Source organism: Suncus etruscus, chromosome 5 (genome assembly GCF_024139225.1).
Source record: "Suncus etruscus isolate mSunEtr1 chromosome 5, mSunEtr1.pri.cur, whole genome shotgun sequence".
Taxonomy (NCBI): Eukaryota; Metazoa; Chordata; class Mammalia; order Eulipotyphla; family Soricidae; genus Suncus; species Suncus etruscus.
This window is the reverse complement of record NC_064852.1, coordinates 27,988,395-28,007,878: the sequence shown is the minus strand read 5'-3', so window position 1 is coordinate 28,007,878 and position 19,484 is coordinate 27,988,395. Positions and strand designations below refer to the sequence as shown.

At 42.9% G+C, this 19,484-nt stretch overlaps 1 protein-coding gene across 1 annotated transcript in view; it reads left to right on the top strand.

Annotated features, from left to right (window-relative positions):
* Positions 1-19,484, top strand: part of MYO1E (myosin IE) — a 211,096-nt gene that overhangs the window by 100,077 nt on the left and 91,535 nt on the right. Inside the window, exons 3-4 of the mRNA XM_049773610.1 lie at positions 2,888-2,977; positions 6,755-6,849. Of these exons, the coding sequence (XP_049629567.1) occupies positions 2,888-2,977; positions 6,755-6,849 (185 nt within the window). The remainder of the gene's footprint in view (positions 1-2,887; positions 2,978-6,754; positions 6,850-19,484) is intronic.

Below are 19,484 nucleotides of genomic sequence, written 5' to 3'. Positions count from 1 at the left end.
GATCTGGGAAATATTTTTCTATCTTACCTTAACTTTTCTAAGGTAAGTAGATGTGTAGATATTTAGCAAAGATACAATTTTGATCCCCCAGCATCCCATATGGTCTCCCCAAACCAGGACCGATTTCTGATTGCATAGCCAGGAGTAACCCCTGAGTGTCATAGGGTGTAGCCCAACACCCCCCTCCAATCAAAACATAGAAGGATTTCTTCTAAGTGTTTCCTTACCAAAATTGTTAGAAGCAGTGCTGGTGGTGCTTTGGCTCATATCCTCAAACAGCTATTCTTCCTATGCAGTGATAGTTTGGTAACATAACTGGTGGATCCCTACAAAGGAAGAAATACTCTCCTCCATGGAAAGCTCTTGCTGACCTAAGTTTGATTTTTCCCCAAGATGAATGTAAGCATAGACAACCTTCACATCTGAAATGAAGGAGGCCGAGCAATTTAAAGTTAAATTTTCCATAAGAATCACTGCATTGTAGGGCCGGAACGATAGCACAGCTCTAGTGCATTTGCCTTGCATGTGGTTGATCCAGGATGGACCTGGGTTCTATCCCCGGTGTTTCATATATCCCCCAAGCCAGGAGCGATTTCTGAGTGCATAGTCAGGAGTAACCCCTGAGTGTCATTGGGTGTAGCCTAAAAACAAACAAACAAAAACCCACTGCATTGCAAGAGAGAACTAGAGTAGAGGTAGCATAGTAGGTAAGCATTTGTCTTACATGTGGCCAACCCAGGTTCAGTTTTTGACACCTCGTATGGTTTCCCAAACCCCAGGAGTAATCCCTGTTTATAGAGCAGAGGAAAGCCCTGAGCACTAACAGATGTGACCCATAAGCAAAAAAAGAATCACTATATTGGGGCCGGAGAGATAGCGTGGAGGTAAGGCGTTTGCCTTGTGTGCAAAAGGATGGTGGTTCGAATCTCAGCATCCCATATGGTCCCCCGTGCCTGCCAGGGGCAATTTCTGAGCGTATAGCAAGGAGTAATCCCTGAATGCTGCCGGGTGTGACCTAAAAGCCAAAACAAACAAACAAACAAACAAAACAAAACAAAACAAACAAAAACGAATCACTATATTAGTTAATAAGAAAAATCAGAATGAGTCAAACTCACTTGTTCGGTTGTTCCCTACCCTAGAGGAAGGAGACTTTAAAATTATTTAAGGGAAATTAAGTTTTGAGTCCTACAAGAATCACAGAATCAAAGTTACATGAGATTGCTCCATGCACGGAGCAATTTAAATCAAATTCCTCCACCCTATATTAGAACCTTTGGTGGGGCATTTCAGTTTGGGGGCTGTACCTAGCTGTGCTTAGGAACTAGTTCTGCTCTGTGTTTAGAGATCACTCCTAGCAGTGCTCAGGGGACCCAAGGTTGTACTGAGATCCCACTCAAGTTGACTGCGGGGCAAGTGCTTTAACCTTTGTGCTTTTAACAGCTGTGCTCTCTGGCCCAATGTATATCTTTATGCTGCTAGTTTAAGTTGAAATCCAGATGTAATACACAGTGACCTATTTTTTTTGTTTTGTTTTTTTGTTTTTGTTTTTGTTTTTTGGTCACACCTGGCAGTGCTCAGGGGTTACTCCTGGCTCTATGCTCAGAAATCGCTCCTGGCAAGCTCGGGGGACCATAAGGGATGCCAGGGTTTGAACCACCATCCTTCTGCATGCAAGGCAAACGCCTTACCTCCATGCTATCTCTCTGGCCCCACAGTGACCTGTTAAAATGAATTTCAGAGAAGTAATATAACTTTGTAGTATAACTATGTCCCAAATATGTTGAGCAGTAATTACCTGGGATATCTGATAGATGAATAATAGATACTTAAGAAATTGCTCACATCTAACTTCCAATTTAAATGAGTGGCCAATATTTTATTTATTTTATTTATCTGGTACTTCTGTTATTCCTACCTTGATACTGCTAAGTAGGCCTTCACTACCTGTTCTGTCCTTTAACACCAGTTCAGGGATATGACTTACTCATAGTCAGAGAAGAATGAATGAACTGATGCGAAAGTGAGAAGTCGGACTTTGTCCCCTGCTTCTCTATTTAACACCTGGTCCTAGTAAATTCATAAAAAATTTTCCTTGAGAAATCTCTTATTTTTTACTGTGCATGTCATAAATATTTCAAAATTATTAATAAAATAAATACTTTAAGAGCCAGAGTGGTAGCACAGTGGGCAGGGCATTGCCTTGCATGTGACTGACCTGGGTTTGATCCCCAGCATCCCATGTGGTCCTCTGAGCCTGCCAGGAGTAATTCCAGAGCATCGCTGGGTGTGGCGCAAAACAAAGTTTTTTTTGGTAACCACCATGATTAACATTATTAAAGTAATTTTTTTTTTTTTTTTTTTTTGGTGTTTGGATCACACCCTACAGTGCTCAGGGTTACTTGTGGCTTTTTGCTCAAAAATTGCTCCTGGCAGGCTCAGGGGACCATATGGGATGCCAGGAATCAAACCAGGGTCCATCCTGTGTCAACTGCATGCAAGGCAAATGCCCCACTGCTGTGTTATCGCTCTGGCCCCACGTAATTATATTTTTTTTTAAAAAAGAAATGTTTTTGTCATTTCTGATTTGTTTTGTCTCCTTAGTCATGGATGTCACAATTCTTGAATGTGTTTCAATTTGCTTAAAATAATCAATTTCTTTTCCTCTATTGCACCTTAGTAATTGAGTTCATTTCTCTTCCTGGAGAGGAGCAGAACCCGTTCCAGTTGGTAATTGCTTTTGTCTTTATTTGTAATCCTTTAGAAAACAAGTTCATGAGCTTTTTGTTTGGATAACCATCTGAATTCTTGATAACACTGGTTACTTAATTTGAAAAATGTTAAGCTGTGAAGATTAATGATGGACCTTAACTGAATATAAATTCAGACATATATAGGATCCGTATTAATTTCAGTCAACCCCTTCAAGCAGATGCCTTATTTTGGGGAGAAGGAAATTGAAATGTACCAGGGAGCGGTAAGTCACACGCCTCATAAATCTCTGGTGTTCAGGGCTTTTATGGTGCATGGATAGTTTTCCTTGAGGTTTGCAATCAACTGCATTTTCATATTGTGAATTATTTATCAGTGAAGCTTAGGAAGGTGACATTGCGTGGCTTTTAAGGATGTGCTGCTGAAAACAACTTAGACTATCTATTATATAAAATTGCTTCAGGAGCCAGAGAGATAGTACAGGCATTAAGGTATCTGCCATGTATGCAATCTTCCTGGGTCAATTCCCCAGCACCCCATAGGAAAGATTCCCCAAACCCTTCCAGGAATGATCCCTGAGCTTAGAACTAGGAGTATACCCTGAGCATAGCTAATATGGCCCCAAATCAACAAATAGAATAGCTTTAATGGGATGTAATGGCCTGCATCGTGTGTGTGTGTGTGTGTGTGTTGTGTGTATGTGTGTATGTGTGTGTGTGTGTGTGTAAGTAGTCCTCTTTTCCACTTGTGTTACAGAATTCTAATTACTAAAACAGATAATAAGGAAAAATAATAGTGCGCAAAGGGCACCCTTTTCTCCAAATTGGAACTTTAAGGAACTTTTTTTTGGGGGGGAGGGGGGTTGGGTCACACTGGCAGCACTCAGGGATTACTCCTGGCTCTACACTCAGAAATCGCTCCTGGCAGGCTCAGGGGACCATATGGAATGCCAGGATTCAAACCACCTTCTGCATGCAAGGCAAATGCACTACCTCCATGCTATCTCTCTGGCCCCAACTTTAAGGAACTAAGGCTGTTCATGGAGCACAGAAAAGGGAATGTTCCCTAATGTCACTTATTGAAGTGACCCTGAACTCTTTTCAGAGCCAGCCCACAGCCCTTTCATCTCTGTGAGGGATCTCAGAGCCAGAGCCCTGATTCATACACTTCCTTAGATTGTGGCTGTTTATACCAGGCCTCCGAGCTGCATCCTTCTTTCCTCCTTTCTTCAGAGCAGAAGCACAGGTGCAACCAGATGGAACAATACAGTCATCTCATAAAGTGGAAGCAGTTTATTCAGAGCAAGAGCATAACCCATTGTGCCCTGATGGAAGACCTTTGAGGTTGCTGCCTTAGGGGAGTACCACTGAGAAGTGCTCTGTCCATAGAAGTAGCCACTAGACTGATTTATCAGTGGCTGACCAAGCTGGGGTGGACCGGCGTCAGAACCTTGGAGACTTTAAAGCCATGCACAGAACTTCTCAGAAGTTTTTTCTTTTTTTTCCCCCTAATATTTTTTTAAAATAATATCTTTATTTTAAAAAATAATATTTTCATTTAAGCACCATGATTACTAGTATGTTTGTAGTTGGGTTTTAGTCATAAAAAGAACACCCCCCTTCACCAGTGCAACAGTCCCACCACCAGTGCCCCTATCTCCCTCCTCCCCCACCCCGTGCCCCAGAAATCTTTTTTTTTTTTTTTTTACTAGTGCAGAGGGTGCTATAAAGTTGGGGTTGACTGTGCCCTAGGATATAGCACCTTCTGCTGCATAGAGGACACAACCCGGGGATATTTACTGGATACTGCTCTGGGACCCCCATCACAGATTTGAAAAAAATCTAGGCTCAGAGATATACTGTAATTTGATTTGTTTGTATTTTGTTTTGGGGATAACCCCGATGGTGCTTGGGGCTTACTCCTGCCTCTGCACTCAGGGATCATTCCTTGCAAGGCTCAGAGGAACCACATGTGGTGCCAGGGATCAGAGTTGGGTCAGTCACATGCAGTCAACCATCTTACCCACTGAATTATTTCTCCAGCCTTCGTGGAATATTCTCACCACCTGCCAGTTGAAGTTGTGTCCTTGCGGGAGATACCTCTGCTGCTGTTTTCAGAGGTGACCGCACAATTTAAGAGACACTAATTTGAAAAATGTTAGTCATAGTCCAAGCTCAGAAGTCAACTTTGTTTCTTCAAGTGAAACTTTAATTGGCAGTGACTTGTCCCCACATTTCTCTTCATTGTCTTGTTTTCAGCCTCTTTATTTCTTCAGTACCCCACTCCACCTCAACCTCCATTCTCACCCCACCATCTATTCCCCTGCTTTGAGAAAAGTGTTAGATTCGCATAGCAGCAAGCTGGGCCCAGCAAAACCCATCTGTGACTAATTCAGCTTCCAGAATACTTTCAGAGCCCCTCTGACTCCGCCTTTGCAGAAAATTATGCAATCAGTGGTTCCAGGAGTTCTTCCTGGTTCCGGCAGGGTAGTTTCCGCTCCCAAGCATTAGAGGAGCAGCAGTGGTAGGCCAAGCCCATTTCCCTCTCCATTGCAGTCTCATCCCCTAGAGCTCACAGTCATTGGTGATGCCTGAACTAAGCTCCATTTTTCTTGTTGTTGATGCCCAAGAATGCTCCAGATTGCATAAAATGATATTTTTGTTTTGTTTTGTTTTGGAACCATACCCGGCCACGCTCAGGGGTTACTCCTAGCTATGGACTCAGAAATTGCTCCTGGCTCGGGGGACCATATGGGACGCCGGTGATCAAATCCAGGTCTGTCCTGAACAGCAGCAGGCAAGGCAAACTTCCTACCTTTGTGCTATCGCTCCGGCTCCTAAAATGACATTTTCTTAGCTTAGCAGCTCACCTTTTCTGATGGCTTTCCAAGACACATCTGCTGCTTGGAAGATGCAAAGCGAGACCATAGTTAACCCAGGGTAGAACAAGCACTGGACCCGGCCAGTGTTTAAATGTCTTTATCTCCTGCTCTGGTGTTTCTCTCCTCCTTTGTGGGAGGTTTTCTTGCTCTAGCTTTAAACTATACCAAGTACATTATAGGCATTTTTTGAGGGAGCAGTGAAGAAACTGACTATGAAATAGAAGAAAGCAGAACTGAGACGGTCCGTGGATTAGCTATGTAGCTTGGGTTTGGTTTAATGTGGCATAACTGTCCCAGGAGACTGAAGGAGACACTTGGAGTAGTTAGAGCTGCTTTTTTTTTTTTTTTTTTTTTTTTGGTAACTAATGAAACAGACTGGTCAGACCAGTTACCTCTTCAAAGAATGAGCCTCCTGTTCCTTCTGGAAACAGTTTTTGTTTTTCTTTACTTCATTTTCTGCTGGGACTCTGGTTCTACAGTGCGCCCTAGGGATAGGCATAGGGAATATATGTGTTGTACAGGTGAGTTTTGAATTCTAGTGGAAATCAGTTCCGTGCTCCTCTCCAGGTTCTCTTACCACTTACTCACTGCCTGAGTAACTCCAGCACCACTGAGAAGTGGAATGTCGTCTGCAGAGGTGTGTTTGGGTGGAGGCCCTGAGCTCCTGGGTCATGTCTGAAGGTATATATAAGATAGCACAGCAGCGTTTGTCTTGCAAGCAGCTGATCCAGGACCAAAGGTGGTTGGTTCAAATCCCGGTGTCCCATATGGTCCCCCATGCCTGCCAGGAGCTATTTCTGAGCAGACAGCCAGGAGTAGCCCCTGAGCAATGCCGGGTGTGGTCCAAAAACAAAAACAAAAAACAAAACAAAATAAAAAAAAAGAGTCTTCCTATGTTAACCTTCTCAGGAGCTAGGCCAGTTCCTGTATTCTAGTATTATACAATCATGAAGACATGACTCTTAATGTATTGGGACTGTCCCATGGCGGTTCCTCTTCCAAGGGTACAGCAGTAGAGCACTAGCATGGTCTGTCCTAGGCTGTGGGTTCGGTTCCCCGCACTGCAAGTGAAATGATAGGATCCACAGAACCAAGGCTGAGAAAAGAAATGGACTATGTGTCCTAGCTGATCGTGGTATCTTTGTTTTCTCGCTTTCCTAGGCACAATATGAAAATCCACCACACATCTATGCTCTCGCAGATAACATGTACCGGAACATGATCATTGACAGAGAGAACCAGTGTGTCATCATCAGGTATGGGAAAGGGCCATGTTCTGTCAGGAGCACATGAGCAGATAGCATGTGGGTCTGTCAAGAAACTGTCCACAGCAGCAGCTGCTAGCAGAGACAGGTTCATCTCAGCATATTTTGTTATATCAAAGGAAAATGCTTTGCACCACAGTGCAATTGCTTTTATTTTAGGTGTGAACTCTTTAAGACCTGTATCACTCTCATCATCATTGAACCAAACTTACTTGAAGTAAAATAGGAAAACATCTCCTGCCCCAATGATCATGCTTTGGCTTTCCTGTCAGAAGTTTTATATCCTAAGAGGTCCTTTTTTCTAGATCTCTCTATTTTTCTTGCCTTGATAATTTAGTAGTTTAGGTTTAAACTTTTTGGATATACTTTATTATTTGCCTTAAATTTTCTGAGGTCATTGCTATTAAACATCAATGTTGAGAATCTGTTCTTACATTTTAGAATTCTTTTAAGCTGAGAGACAGTAAAATGGGTTGACTGATTTTTAAACTAGTCCAGGTTTAGTCTCCAAAACTTGCATATGTCAAACACTCTCTTCAACCCCAGCACCACTGGGGATGGCCCCAGAACAAAAATGAAACCCTGTTACCCTCATCCAGCCTGAGCCTAATTTGTCTACTGTTACATTCTTTTTTTTTGTTTGTTTTTTTGGGTCACACCTGGCAGCGCTCAGGGGTTACTCCTGGCTCTATGCTCAGAAATCGCTCCTGGCATGCTCTGGGGACTATATGGGATGCCGGGATTCGAACCACCGTCCTTCTGCATGCAAGGCAAATGCCTTACCTCCATGCTCTCTCTTCAGCCCCCCTCCTGTTACATTCTTAAACCTACAGAATATATAGTTTTCTGTATGCCCATCCTTAGTACTTAGCAGTACTAAGTGCTAAGTACTAAGTACTTAGCAGTTGGTTAACACTTGATCACATTTCAGGGCTACAGCAATAGTACAGCAGTTAGGACTCTTGTCTTACAGGCTGCCACCCCAGGTTCTATCCCTGCCATCCCATGTGATCCAATTAGCCCTGTAAGGAGTAATCCCTAGGTACACAGTAGGAGTAACATTAGAGCACCTTCATTTGGTCAAATATTATATTCATCATGTATAGTCCTTTTTTTTTTTTTTTTTTCAGAAGTGTTTTTGCTGGGGCCGGAGAGATAGCATGGAGGTAAGGCGTTTGCCTTTCATGCAGGAGGTCATCGGTTCGAATCCCGGCGCCCCATATGGTCCCCTGTGCCTGCCAGGAGCAATTTCTGAGCCTGGAGCCAGGAATAACCCCTGAGCACTGCCAGGTGTGACCCAAAAACCAAAAAAAAAAAAAAAAAAGAAGTGTTTTTGCTTTGGGGGGTACTATAGTCTAGACTTACTCCTGGCTCTGTGCTCAGGGATCATTTACTGATGGGGATTGGGAGACCTTATTGGGTGCTAGGGATCAAACCCAGGTCGGTCACATGTAAAGCAAGTACCCTATTCACTGTATTATAGCTCTGGTCCCTTATTAGAAGCATCTTTGAAAAAAAAAAGACTTATTTTTTGTATATCTACAATTATACACAAAAGTCAAAGTGTAGACTAGTAGTTGCTGGATCTCTGCCATTCTGTGACCATTTAATATATATGAATCTCTAGTGCTTGCAAAGCAAACACCCCCTCCCTTTTGGGGGGCAGTGATGTGTTTTTTTTGTTATTGATATTTCTTCCTTCTCTGCCTAGGGACCCCTATTTTCTGTGTGTGTGGCCAGAACACACTTGCAGCTATTGAGGAGAGGAGTTCACAGACAAGTGCTGCCAAGATTGTGCTTGGCACCAGCAGGACTCCAGAAATTACAACCCTTAAATGCCTAGAACGCTCAATGCCTAGACTCACATGAGTGCAAATTAGTCCCCCGATTTATGGTTTTGCAAGGATTCTTCCCATTGACAGACCATACGTGGAAGTTGGTCCAAGAGCAGAGCTGAACCCCTGGTGAAGGGCTGTTATCTGAACACATTGTGTTAGCACATCCTCTTTTCTATTTCTCTGCACAGTGATGGGTAATTCTCTTCGCAGGGTTCAACCTACGTTAGCAAAATTTGTCATTTCTGCTATAAGCACCAGTATACCAGCTCCTTTTATTTACGTGCCCTGCCTCTTGCCCTCCATTAGGAGAAGTTCTGATCAGTAATAAACACCCAGGTTCTCCTGGAGTTGTTTCCCAGATCTTCCAACAACTGACTTCACACAGTTCAGAGCAATTGAGACTGGTGCTGATTTCTCCCACTGAACCTGCGCTCACTCCAGTAACTTTCCAGGGGTAAATACTTCTAATTCCTGAATGGCCTTATTAACTCAGTATTAAGGCTTCTCATCAAGAAATTCTATATCAGCTGATTGTTGGACCCCAAATTCCAACTTCTTTTTTTTTTCAATCTGCACAATTTACTCTAGCTTAGAGTTGAGGCAAATTCTTGGTTCTAAGAAGACTAACAATCCTAATAAGGCTTCAAACATCCCAATTCTGGATTCTTTTTATTCTCTGCACTATCAGTCCAGGAAAGAGACACTTCCTAGTGTCTTCCTGTTCAGCCTGCCTCATGCTGGGTGTATCTGTACAGTGATTTTTGTTTTAAGGAACACTCTGGGTGGCTTGTTATCTTATTATTTTAGCCAGAATTGGAGACTTCAAAGATTTCTAATATCCTAGAACTAGTAAATGGCAATTAATTGCTGTACTTGAAGTTGACCTTGTCAAACCTCCCACACTTTATCTTCATCCTGCTCATCAGTGATCTGCTCATCAGAGATCCAGTTCTCAAATGTTGCACTTTTTAAAATTATTGAGGCCCACCACCCTCCCCCAGCAGCCCTTGCTTTCAAACTCACCTCCACAATTCATTGTGTTGCCATTTGCCCAGATTTTGCTACCTTCTGTATATTTTTAAGTTCTACCTGCAAGAGATATCATTCTGTATCTATCTCTTTCCACTGATTGACTTCACTCAGTATGATATATTCCAGTTCCGTCCAAATTGCTACAAGATGCATGATATTGTTCTTCCTTGGAGCTGCATAGTGTTTCATTGCATCAATATACCACAACTTTTTGATTCATTCAAGGATTAAGAAGTTGTGGTATGTATTTGTGATATGTGATTGTGGTATGTTTTTGAAAGGATTGATATCCAAGAGCTATAAAGCACTCATAAAACTCAACAAAGAAAAAAAATCTAGGGCCTGGAGAGATAGCACAGCGGCGTTTGCCTTGCAAGCAGCCGATCTAGGACCAAAGGTGGTTGGTTCGAATCCCGGTGTCCCATATGGTCCCCCGTGCCTGCCAGGAGCTATTTCTGAGCAGACAGCCAGGAGTGACCCCTAAGCATTGCCGGGTGTGGCCCAAAAGCCAAAAAAAAAAAAAAAAATCTAGTAACTCACTGACATTTGGGGCCAGAAGGTGAACCGTTACTTTCCCAATAAGGATATGTGGGTGTCCAGCAGGCATATGAAAATGATCATTCACAATGAGGAAAATAAAAATCAAAACAGCATTGAAATATCATCTCATGTGAGAATGACACACAGCACAAAGTCTGGAAATAGCCAGTGTTGTTGAGGTTGTGGTGAGAAGGGAATTCTCATTCATATCTTGTGGGATGGTCATCTGACTCAGATTCTATGGAAGGCAGTTTAGAGATCTATCCAAAACATAGGAGTAGAACTATTATACCAGAACACCAATAAAAACATTAGTTTGAATGGATATATGCATACCTGTGTTCATTACTGCACTTAGAATAATAGCCAAAGGCTGGAGCAATAGCACAGCAGTAAGGTGTTTGCCTTGCACGTGGCCAACACAGGATGGAACCCGGTTCAAATCCCGACATTCCATATGGTTCTTCGAACCTGCCAGGAGTAATCCCTGAGTGCCGCCGGGTGTGACCCCAAACACACACACTCCGAAAAACGAATAACAGCTAAGATCTCAAACGTTGTACATTTCTATGGAGGTATTAATAGCAGCCATGTCAGAAGTGAACTCAGTGTCAGCACTCTTGGATTGTGCTCTTAGGATAAAAGTCTCCCCTGAAACAAGTTGAGGTTTGTGGTTTTGTTTTGTCTGGTGTCTGGTGTTTGATCACATCCAGCAGTACACAGGGATTTCTCCCAGCAAGGTGTTTGGGGATCCAAACAGTGCCTGGGATCAAAGTCAGCCCAAGCCTCCCTCATGTGAAGCATTTGCTCAGTCAGCTGTGTCATCTCCTGCCCCACAAAATTCTTCTCTTTTTAGTTCCTAAAGTGCTTGTTTTTAGTCATTTTCTTTCAGTTCTCCATGATTAGTAACTGATGTGATGCTTCCGGATTTCTCTGATCCCAGGATCAAGATTTAATGTCTGAAGCTGGAATACTTACATGAGTTCTGAGCATTGCTTGCATTATAGGAAAAAGAAACAACTTTGAACTGGGACTGTTGTCAGAGGTGGGGGCAATACCAATACCTGAATTGTCTTTCCTGTGGGGCAAAGAAAGCTTGAGTGATTAGATGACCTTGAGAAGCCACCCACTGTGCTGGGAGATGGCAGTGTGTTTGTTTTAGAAGCTTCCAGGACTAGAGGGCCTGAGCTCTATTCCCTGTACCATGAACCTCCTTCCAACACCAACCAGCAGCAAGCACCACAGAGTTGTCAGCATACCTCTAGGGCTGAGAATCTCCCACAGTGGCTCATTGCCCTGGTCCCATCTGTCCCTGTTCTGCCACGCATGACCCAGTTTGCAATAGTGGTCAGTAGACTCAGATCTGGGTCTTTCTTGCTGTTTTTCTTGTGTAGCCACAATAGCCCAGCCAAGCGAGGTTACTATCATTGGGAAAATCAGGCTAATGGCAGGAAGGGCCTGCAGGGATGGGCTAGCGTGGATAAAGCTAGGTTGGGCATGGGAAAGCCTGGGATCTGCAGGCTGACTCATGAGGTGGTTGCTGTAATAGAATCTCTAGAGAAGGCACCTGTCTGGCCAGGGACTGAAGCCCTTACATTGGCATGAGACAGAAAAGTGAGGAGGCAACAGAAGGAAAACAAGAATGGAGAGTGATGTGGACAGCAGGCAGGGCTGGCAGAGAATCTGCAAGAGACCCAGCCAAGCCTGAGTACAGAAACCCTGAGCTGCTCTCACCTGCTGCACTTCCAACTCCAAGTGAGGTCACGCTTTCAGATTTCCACATGTGATACTTCGAGTGTCAGAGATGCCTGTGCAGATTGACAGGCCTGGTCAAATTGGTCCAGTTTGGTGTGTGGAAATGGAAGGAAACAGACACATTTCCCTTTGATTCACCCCCATCTGGTGTCACTACTGAGATCCATGCTGGGTGAGCAGAGACATTTCTGAAACTTGCAAGCTGACTCCTTTGAAGACGTAGGGGCTCTTAGAGAACATTTCCATGATATTTTGTGCAGTGAAAGTGAATTCCATGGGGCCGAGAGATAGCATGGAGGTAGGGCATTTGTCTTGTATGCAGAAGGATGGTGATTAGAATCCCAGCATCCCATATGATCCCCCGAGCTTGCCAGGAGCAATTTCTGAGCGTAGAGCCAGGAGTAACCCCTGAGTGCTGCCGGGTGGGACCTAAAAACCAAAAAAAAAAAAAAAAAAAAAAGAAAGAAAGAAAAAGAAAAAAGAAAGAGAATTCCAGTCACTTTGAGCCTGAGTCAGTTCTTGACACTCAAAACTGTTGTAAACTCTGTGTCACCTTTCTGGGCCATTCCTGAACTCATCCTGTAGCTGTAGCCTCTGGGCAGGTTGTTTTTGTTTTTGGGTCACACCTGGCAGTTCTCCTGACTCTGAGCTCAGAAATCGATCCTGGGGCACGGAGAGATAGCACAGCGGCATTTGCCTTGCAAGCAGCCAATCCAGGACCAAAGGTGGTTGGTTCAAATCCCGGTGTCCCATATGGTCCCCCGTGCCTGCCAGGAGCTATTTCTGAGCAGACAGCCAGGAGTAACCCCTGAGCACCGCTGGGTGTGGCCCAAAAACTAAAAAAAAGAAAAAAGAAAAAAGAAATTGATCCTGGCAGCCTACAGGGACCATACAGGAAGCCATAGTTTGAACCCAGGTCAGTCCCGGGTCAGCCACTAGCAAGGCAAATACCCTGCCGGTATGCTATTGATTCTGTGCTTAGGAATCTTTTTTTTTTTTTTGGTTTTTGGTTTTTGGGCCACACCCTGCGGTGCTCAGGGGTTACTCCTGGCTGTCTGCTCAGAAATAGCTCCTGGCAGGCACGGGGAACCATATGGGACACCCGGGATTCGAACCAAACACCTTTGGTCCTGGATCGGCTGCTTGCAAGGCAAACACCGCTATGCTATCTCTCCGGGCCCTGCTTAGGAATCTTTTAAGGACCAGTGAGGATAAATACTTTGAAGAGTTTATGAAATATGGTGACTGATTGAAACTGAGAATGAGAATGAGGTGGTCCTTTGATTGGGTCTCACATTTCTTTTTTTGCTTTGTTTTGGTTTTTTGTTTGTTTGTTTGTTTGTTTTTTCCGGCCACACCTGTTTGATGCTCAGGGGTTACTCCTGGCTAAGCGCTCAGAAATTGCCCCTGGCTTGGGGGGACCATATGGGACTCCGGGGGATTAAACCGTGATCATTCCTTGGCTAGCGCTTGCAAGGCAGACACCTTACCTCTAAAGCCACCTTGCTGGCCACAAATTTCTTTTTTTTTTTGGTTTTGGTTTTGGTTTTGGTTTTTGGGTCACACCCAGCAGTGCTCAGGGGTTACTCCTGGATCTTCGCTCAGAAATCGCTCATAGCAGGCTCAGGGACCATATGGGATGCCGGGATTCAAACCACCAACTTTCTGCATGAAAGGCAAACGCCTTACCTCCATGCTATCTCTCTGGCCCCGGGTGTCAGATTTCTAACCTCACTCCACATAAGATATCATTGTATTTGGTTCCCCTACAATTTGCAGGTGTAAAGATGATGATGATTATGATGATGATGATATATGTATATACATAATATTTAAATGAAAGTCTAAAGGCATTTGGCATTTCTCTTTATTCCCTGCCTGGCGCTAACCAGTGTTTCATATATTCTTGTTCTCTTCTTGCCTTGGGTGCATTGCATGAACTTTTTCATTAGCAGCCTTGGAACTCTTTTTCCAGGCTTTTGGCCTACCCACATTGTTATCCCACTGGGATTGGTCGTCCATTTTCCTGTCCTCTTCTCCCAAACTACCTTTTCCAAAGCAAATATCTTCCTACTTGCCTGTGCAAGTGCTGACATCCTTTAGCATGATTTTGGGTGGCTCACTCTCTAATTAATGAGGCAGCCATGATGATAGCAATAGCCCTTTATGGGGACTTGTTTTGTGTCTTGTCACCTTTTACTTAGATCACTCACAATCTGACAAACTGAGTCTTCCAACCCATATTGACAGATCCAGAAGATCAAGTCCCAGAATTCATGGAATGAATGAAACACCTCAAATTCGATGGGTGGTAAAGCTATGCTCCCTAACAGACACACCTGGCTCCACCTTCTCTCCTTCCATTTCCCTGCAGCTTCGACTCAGCAGGTAGCAGATTCTCTGCTTCTACCCTGGTCATTTGGTATGGTGGAAAGATCTTTGTGATTAAGTCAACAATGAGTCCTGATTCTTTCTAAAGTGTGTAAGGGACTGAGAGATAGTACAGCATGTAGGGAGAGCATTGCCTTGCCCATGGCCAACCTGTGAGTTTGATCCCTCCTACCCCATCTGGTCCCTTAACCCCTTCTAGGAGTGATCCCTGAGTGCAGAGCCAAGAGGAAGCCCTGAACATTGCTATATGTGGATCAAAAAACACAAAAATAATGTGTTTAATTTAAGGTGGGCAAACTCCACTCTTTTTAAGTTTTCTCTGAAAAGTGGGGGTTGATACCTTCAAAGAACATGAGAAAAGTTGAATAAGGAAATATAGGTGAAAGACAGCTTTAAACTGTCCAGGAATGGGAGCTTGGGTCTGGGAACCCCCAAAATGGGTAGAGAAAAGCATTGCCTCCCACTCTGCCTCGGGGGACCACATGGGATGGGATGCTGGGGTTCGAACCACCGTCCTTCTGCATGCAAGGCAAATGCCTTACCTCCATGCTATCTCTCCAGCCCCCAGGAGATTCTTAAATGAAAGTAAAATGGAAATATATATGATCCTGCAATACCACTCATTGGCTTTTGTTTGAAAGAAATGAAGACCATAACCTTTATATTTCCACCCCATGATTATACTTATAGTCACATAGGAGCATTTTCTTAATAGTCAAAACATGGATAGGGCACATCACTGCCCAAAGGACTGGAGCACATGTTTTGCGTTCAGGAGCCTGGCACTGTGTGGTCTCCTGAGTAGCACAGGAAGTGACCTCTATCCCCACTCAGGGTGCTACCTGCTCCCAAAGAAAACAGCCCATAGAATCCACCTAATTGTCCTTTGATGAATATTGTTATTCCAGGCACCTGGATTATGTGGGATGGGGAGTTATATATGAGATAGTTATCATTTTTGGGGTGGGTTTTTTTTTATTATAAGAATTTATTCAAGAGACAAAATTGATTAACATAATGAGGTAAGCTAACATAACATAATATAGTGACATAACATATAATATATTTGATATAATAATAATACATGTAAGTCAAAGAAAGTTTCTGATTAAAAACATATTTTTTTCCATAATGGCTTACATATCGTTCACAGTAGTGTTTTAGGTACATATTAACATTGAATCAGGGGGCCTGGAGAGATAGCACAGAGGCGTTTGCCTTGCAAGCAGCCAATCCAGGACTAAAGGTTGTTGGTTCGAATCCTGGTGTCCCATATGGTCCCCCGTGCCTGCCAGGAGCTATTTCTGAGCAGACAGCCAGAAGTAACCCCTGAGCACCGCCGGGGTGTGGCCCAAAACAACAACAACAACAAAAAAAAACAACATTGAATCAGGGGAATACCTATCACCAACTATGTCCTCCCCCCATTCCAGTTCCCTTTCTACAACCCATATACTCCACCATCACCCCCCGGGCTGCTAGAGTAGGTGGAGAAATAGTTATAATTTTAAAGATTGTGTTCTTGGGACAAAATGAAATTTTTTTAAATTTATTTAGGCATTTTGGTTTACAAAATTATTATTTATTATTAGTAGGTATGGTTTCATATATAAAGTATTCCAGCACAACATCCTCCACCACAGTATCCACTTCTTCCACCATTTTCCCAGTACTACCCAACCCACTTTCCCACTTCCTATTGAGGACCAGTTCTTAGTTTATTGTCTTGGGGCATTTTTTATTGCCCAATATTGTTTTCTTATATCCTAATTATAAGAGAGATTATTCTGTGTCTGCCCCATTTCTTCTGATTAACTTCACACAGCATTATGACTGAAACCCACTAACAATCATGTTTGTAATCACGGTGTTTAAATATATTATTTAAACAAAAATTTCACTCAACATGATACTCTGTTGGGTTTCCAATCCAATTGGGTATCCATGTAGCAGCAAACTGCATGATTCTTGTCTTTTCTTAGTGCCAAGTAGTATCATAGTTACTTCTTCCAGTTTTTTTGTTTGTTTGTTTGTTTGTTTTTGACATTTGGCTTGTTTCTAGATTTTGGCATTTGTGAGTAAACTTAAAGGAGAAATATCTTTCAGAATAATTTTTAGATCCTTCGGGTAAATGCCAAAAATTACTGGATCATTTGGAAGCTCAATACCTAGGTTTTTTTTTGTTTTTTGTTTTTTTTTTTGGTTTTTAGGTCACACCCGGTGGTGCTCAGGGGTTACTCCTGGCTGTCTGCTCAGAAATAGCTCCTGGCAGGCACGGGGGACCATATGGGACACCGGGATTCGAACCAACCACCTTAGGTTCTGGATTGGCTGCTTGCAAGACAAGCACCGCTGTGCTATCTCTCCGGGCCCAATACCTAGTTTTTTGAGAGTGTCCATATTGTTTTCCAGAAAGACTGAATTAATCAACATTCCCACCAGCCCAATTCTTTATATAAATCTTATATTAGCCCCTTGTCATATAAGTAGGGCACAAATATTCTCTTCTGGTTTATGGAGTATTTTTTAATTCTGGTTCTCATTTCTTTTTTTTTTTTTTTTTTTGTTTTTGGGCCACACCCATTTGATGCTCAGAAGTTGCTCCTGGCTTGGGGGACCCTATGGGACGCCGGGGGATCGAACCGCGGTCCATCCTAGGCTAGCGCAGGCAAGGCAGGCACCTTACCTTTAGCGCCACCGCCCGGCCCCTCTGGTTCTCATTTCTTTTGTGATGATTTTAAGCTTCTTAAGTTTTATGTAGCCCATTTGCATATCTTTTTTTTTTTTTTTTGGTTTTTTTTGGGCCACACCCGGTGACGCTCAGGGGTTACTCCTGGCTATGCGCTCAGAAGTCGCTCCTGGCTTGGGGGACCATATGGGACGCCGGGGGATCGAACCGCGGTCCGTTCTAGGCTAGCGCAGGTAAGGCAGGCACCTTACCTTTAGCGCCACCGCCCGGCCCCCCATTTGCATATCTTGACTAGTGGCATTGAATCATGAAATTGCCTCTAGATCCAGAGTCATGAAGTATTCTGCCTATGTTTTCAATATAATTTATAGATCCCATTCTGATAAGGATATCTTTAATCCATATTTATTTGAATTTTGTGTTTGGCATTAAAAAGGAATCTAAGTTATAAAAAGTGGATGAATCCAGGGGCCGGAGAGGTGGCACTAGAGGTAAGGTGTCTGCCTTGCAAACACTAGCCAGGGAAGGACCTCGGTTCGAACCTCCCGGCGTCCCATATGGTCCCCCCAAGCCAGGGGCCATTTCTGAGCGCTTAGCCTGGAGTAAACCCTGAGCATCAAATGGGTGTGCCCCCCCCCCAAAAAAAGTGGATGAATCTTGAGTTAATTTTGCTAAGTGAAATTAGTAAGGAACTGAAAGACAATTATCAGATGATTTCACCCATCTGTGGAATACGAATTTCTATAGCAAATGAATCAGCCAAAAGAAGTAAATAAAAGAATCTTACCAAATTAACTCCTAATCTCAGTAAAAACTATGCTGGCTACCAGAGAGAAAGGGGAGGGATAGAAAATACATTCTCTGATGTTTTAGTGATGCTGAAACTTTGGTGGTGGGATTTGTGAGAATTACATGTACATCTTTGAAATCAAAATTATTATAAACCATTGATAAATTAATAAGTTTTAAATTAAAAACAACCTGGGAAGTTTTAAAACCCTTACCAGGGAGCCCCCATTTATTTACACATGCAAGCTTGACCTTGGTTATTGCCAAAATGGATCTAGCCTGAATGTAGTTTCACAAGTTTTTATATACTAGTAACAGGCTACATTGCTTCTATGGGGTAGCTTGAGGGGTCCATTTTTCATTTACATATACAGTGATTGCTAACAATAAAATCGTTGGTACAATCACTGATAATACTATTTCTTTCAAGTGCCACACATTTCCTGCAGCACAGTTCCTACTCACATAACTTGATCTGACTGTTCATTTGTTCTGTTCTTGTCCTAGCTTCATGATTTACGACAATTCATCTTTAGCCCTAGAAGGGGACCTGTTTTTAATTTCCACTTTGCACCCACCCCCTCATTTTTTACATAACAGCATATCCTGCTACCATCTCTCCCCTCTCAACCTTTTCAGCTCCTTCCACATTGTCTTTCTTGTTTTCCATCTTCTTAATTGGTTTATAATGTGTGTATGTAGATATGTAATAGGTTATATTGGAATCTATATAATAGATTATAATATATACTCTGTACATATAATATTTTTGGCTTTGGGCCATTGTATTTCTTTATTAAACAACTTGTTTCATTGTCTGATATTTTAAAATTGATGCAAATGGAATCATAGTATATAGGTAGTCCATATATTTTTGCTTTTCTCCCATTAATGCTCTTGAAATTTGGAGGCCAGGATTATAGTGCAATAAATAGGGTGCTTGCCTTACTTGTAGCTGACCCATATGGCATTCATATGGTTTCCTGAGCCCCACTAGGAGTGGCAACTGAGTGCAGAGCCAGGAGTAAACCCTGAGCACTGCTAGGTGTGTCCACCAAACAAACAAAGACAAAAAAATATTTTGCTATATCACTGAGACTAACTTTAATTCTTTTTTTCTCTTTCCTTCAAAATCCATTATTTAAATATATCACAGTTGTTAAGTAAATTGCAGCATTCAGGGAAAAAATAACCCACAAATTATATAACAAATCAAATGGGATTTTAGAGCTAAACATAAATATTATGTGTTTGGTGATAGAAGGACTGGTCTCTTCTGAATACAGAACTAGCTACAAGAGATAGATAGACACCAGGTAAGGCACTGGCCATACATGCAACCAATCCAGATTAATTCCTGGCACCACGCATGATCCAACAAACCCCAGTAGGAGTGATCTGTGAGCATAGCCAGAAGTAAACCCGGTTGAGTATGGGCCCATCCCACCCCACCCCCCAATAGCATTGAATGCTGCTGGCTAGAATCCCTGGTTTTTTCACGTACTGGTAGCCATGGTTTCAGTCCTGGACCTCTGTTGAGGGGCCCTCTAGCCCCACCCACAGCTTCCCCCTCAAATCCTATTCAGCTCCTG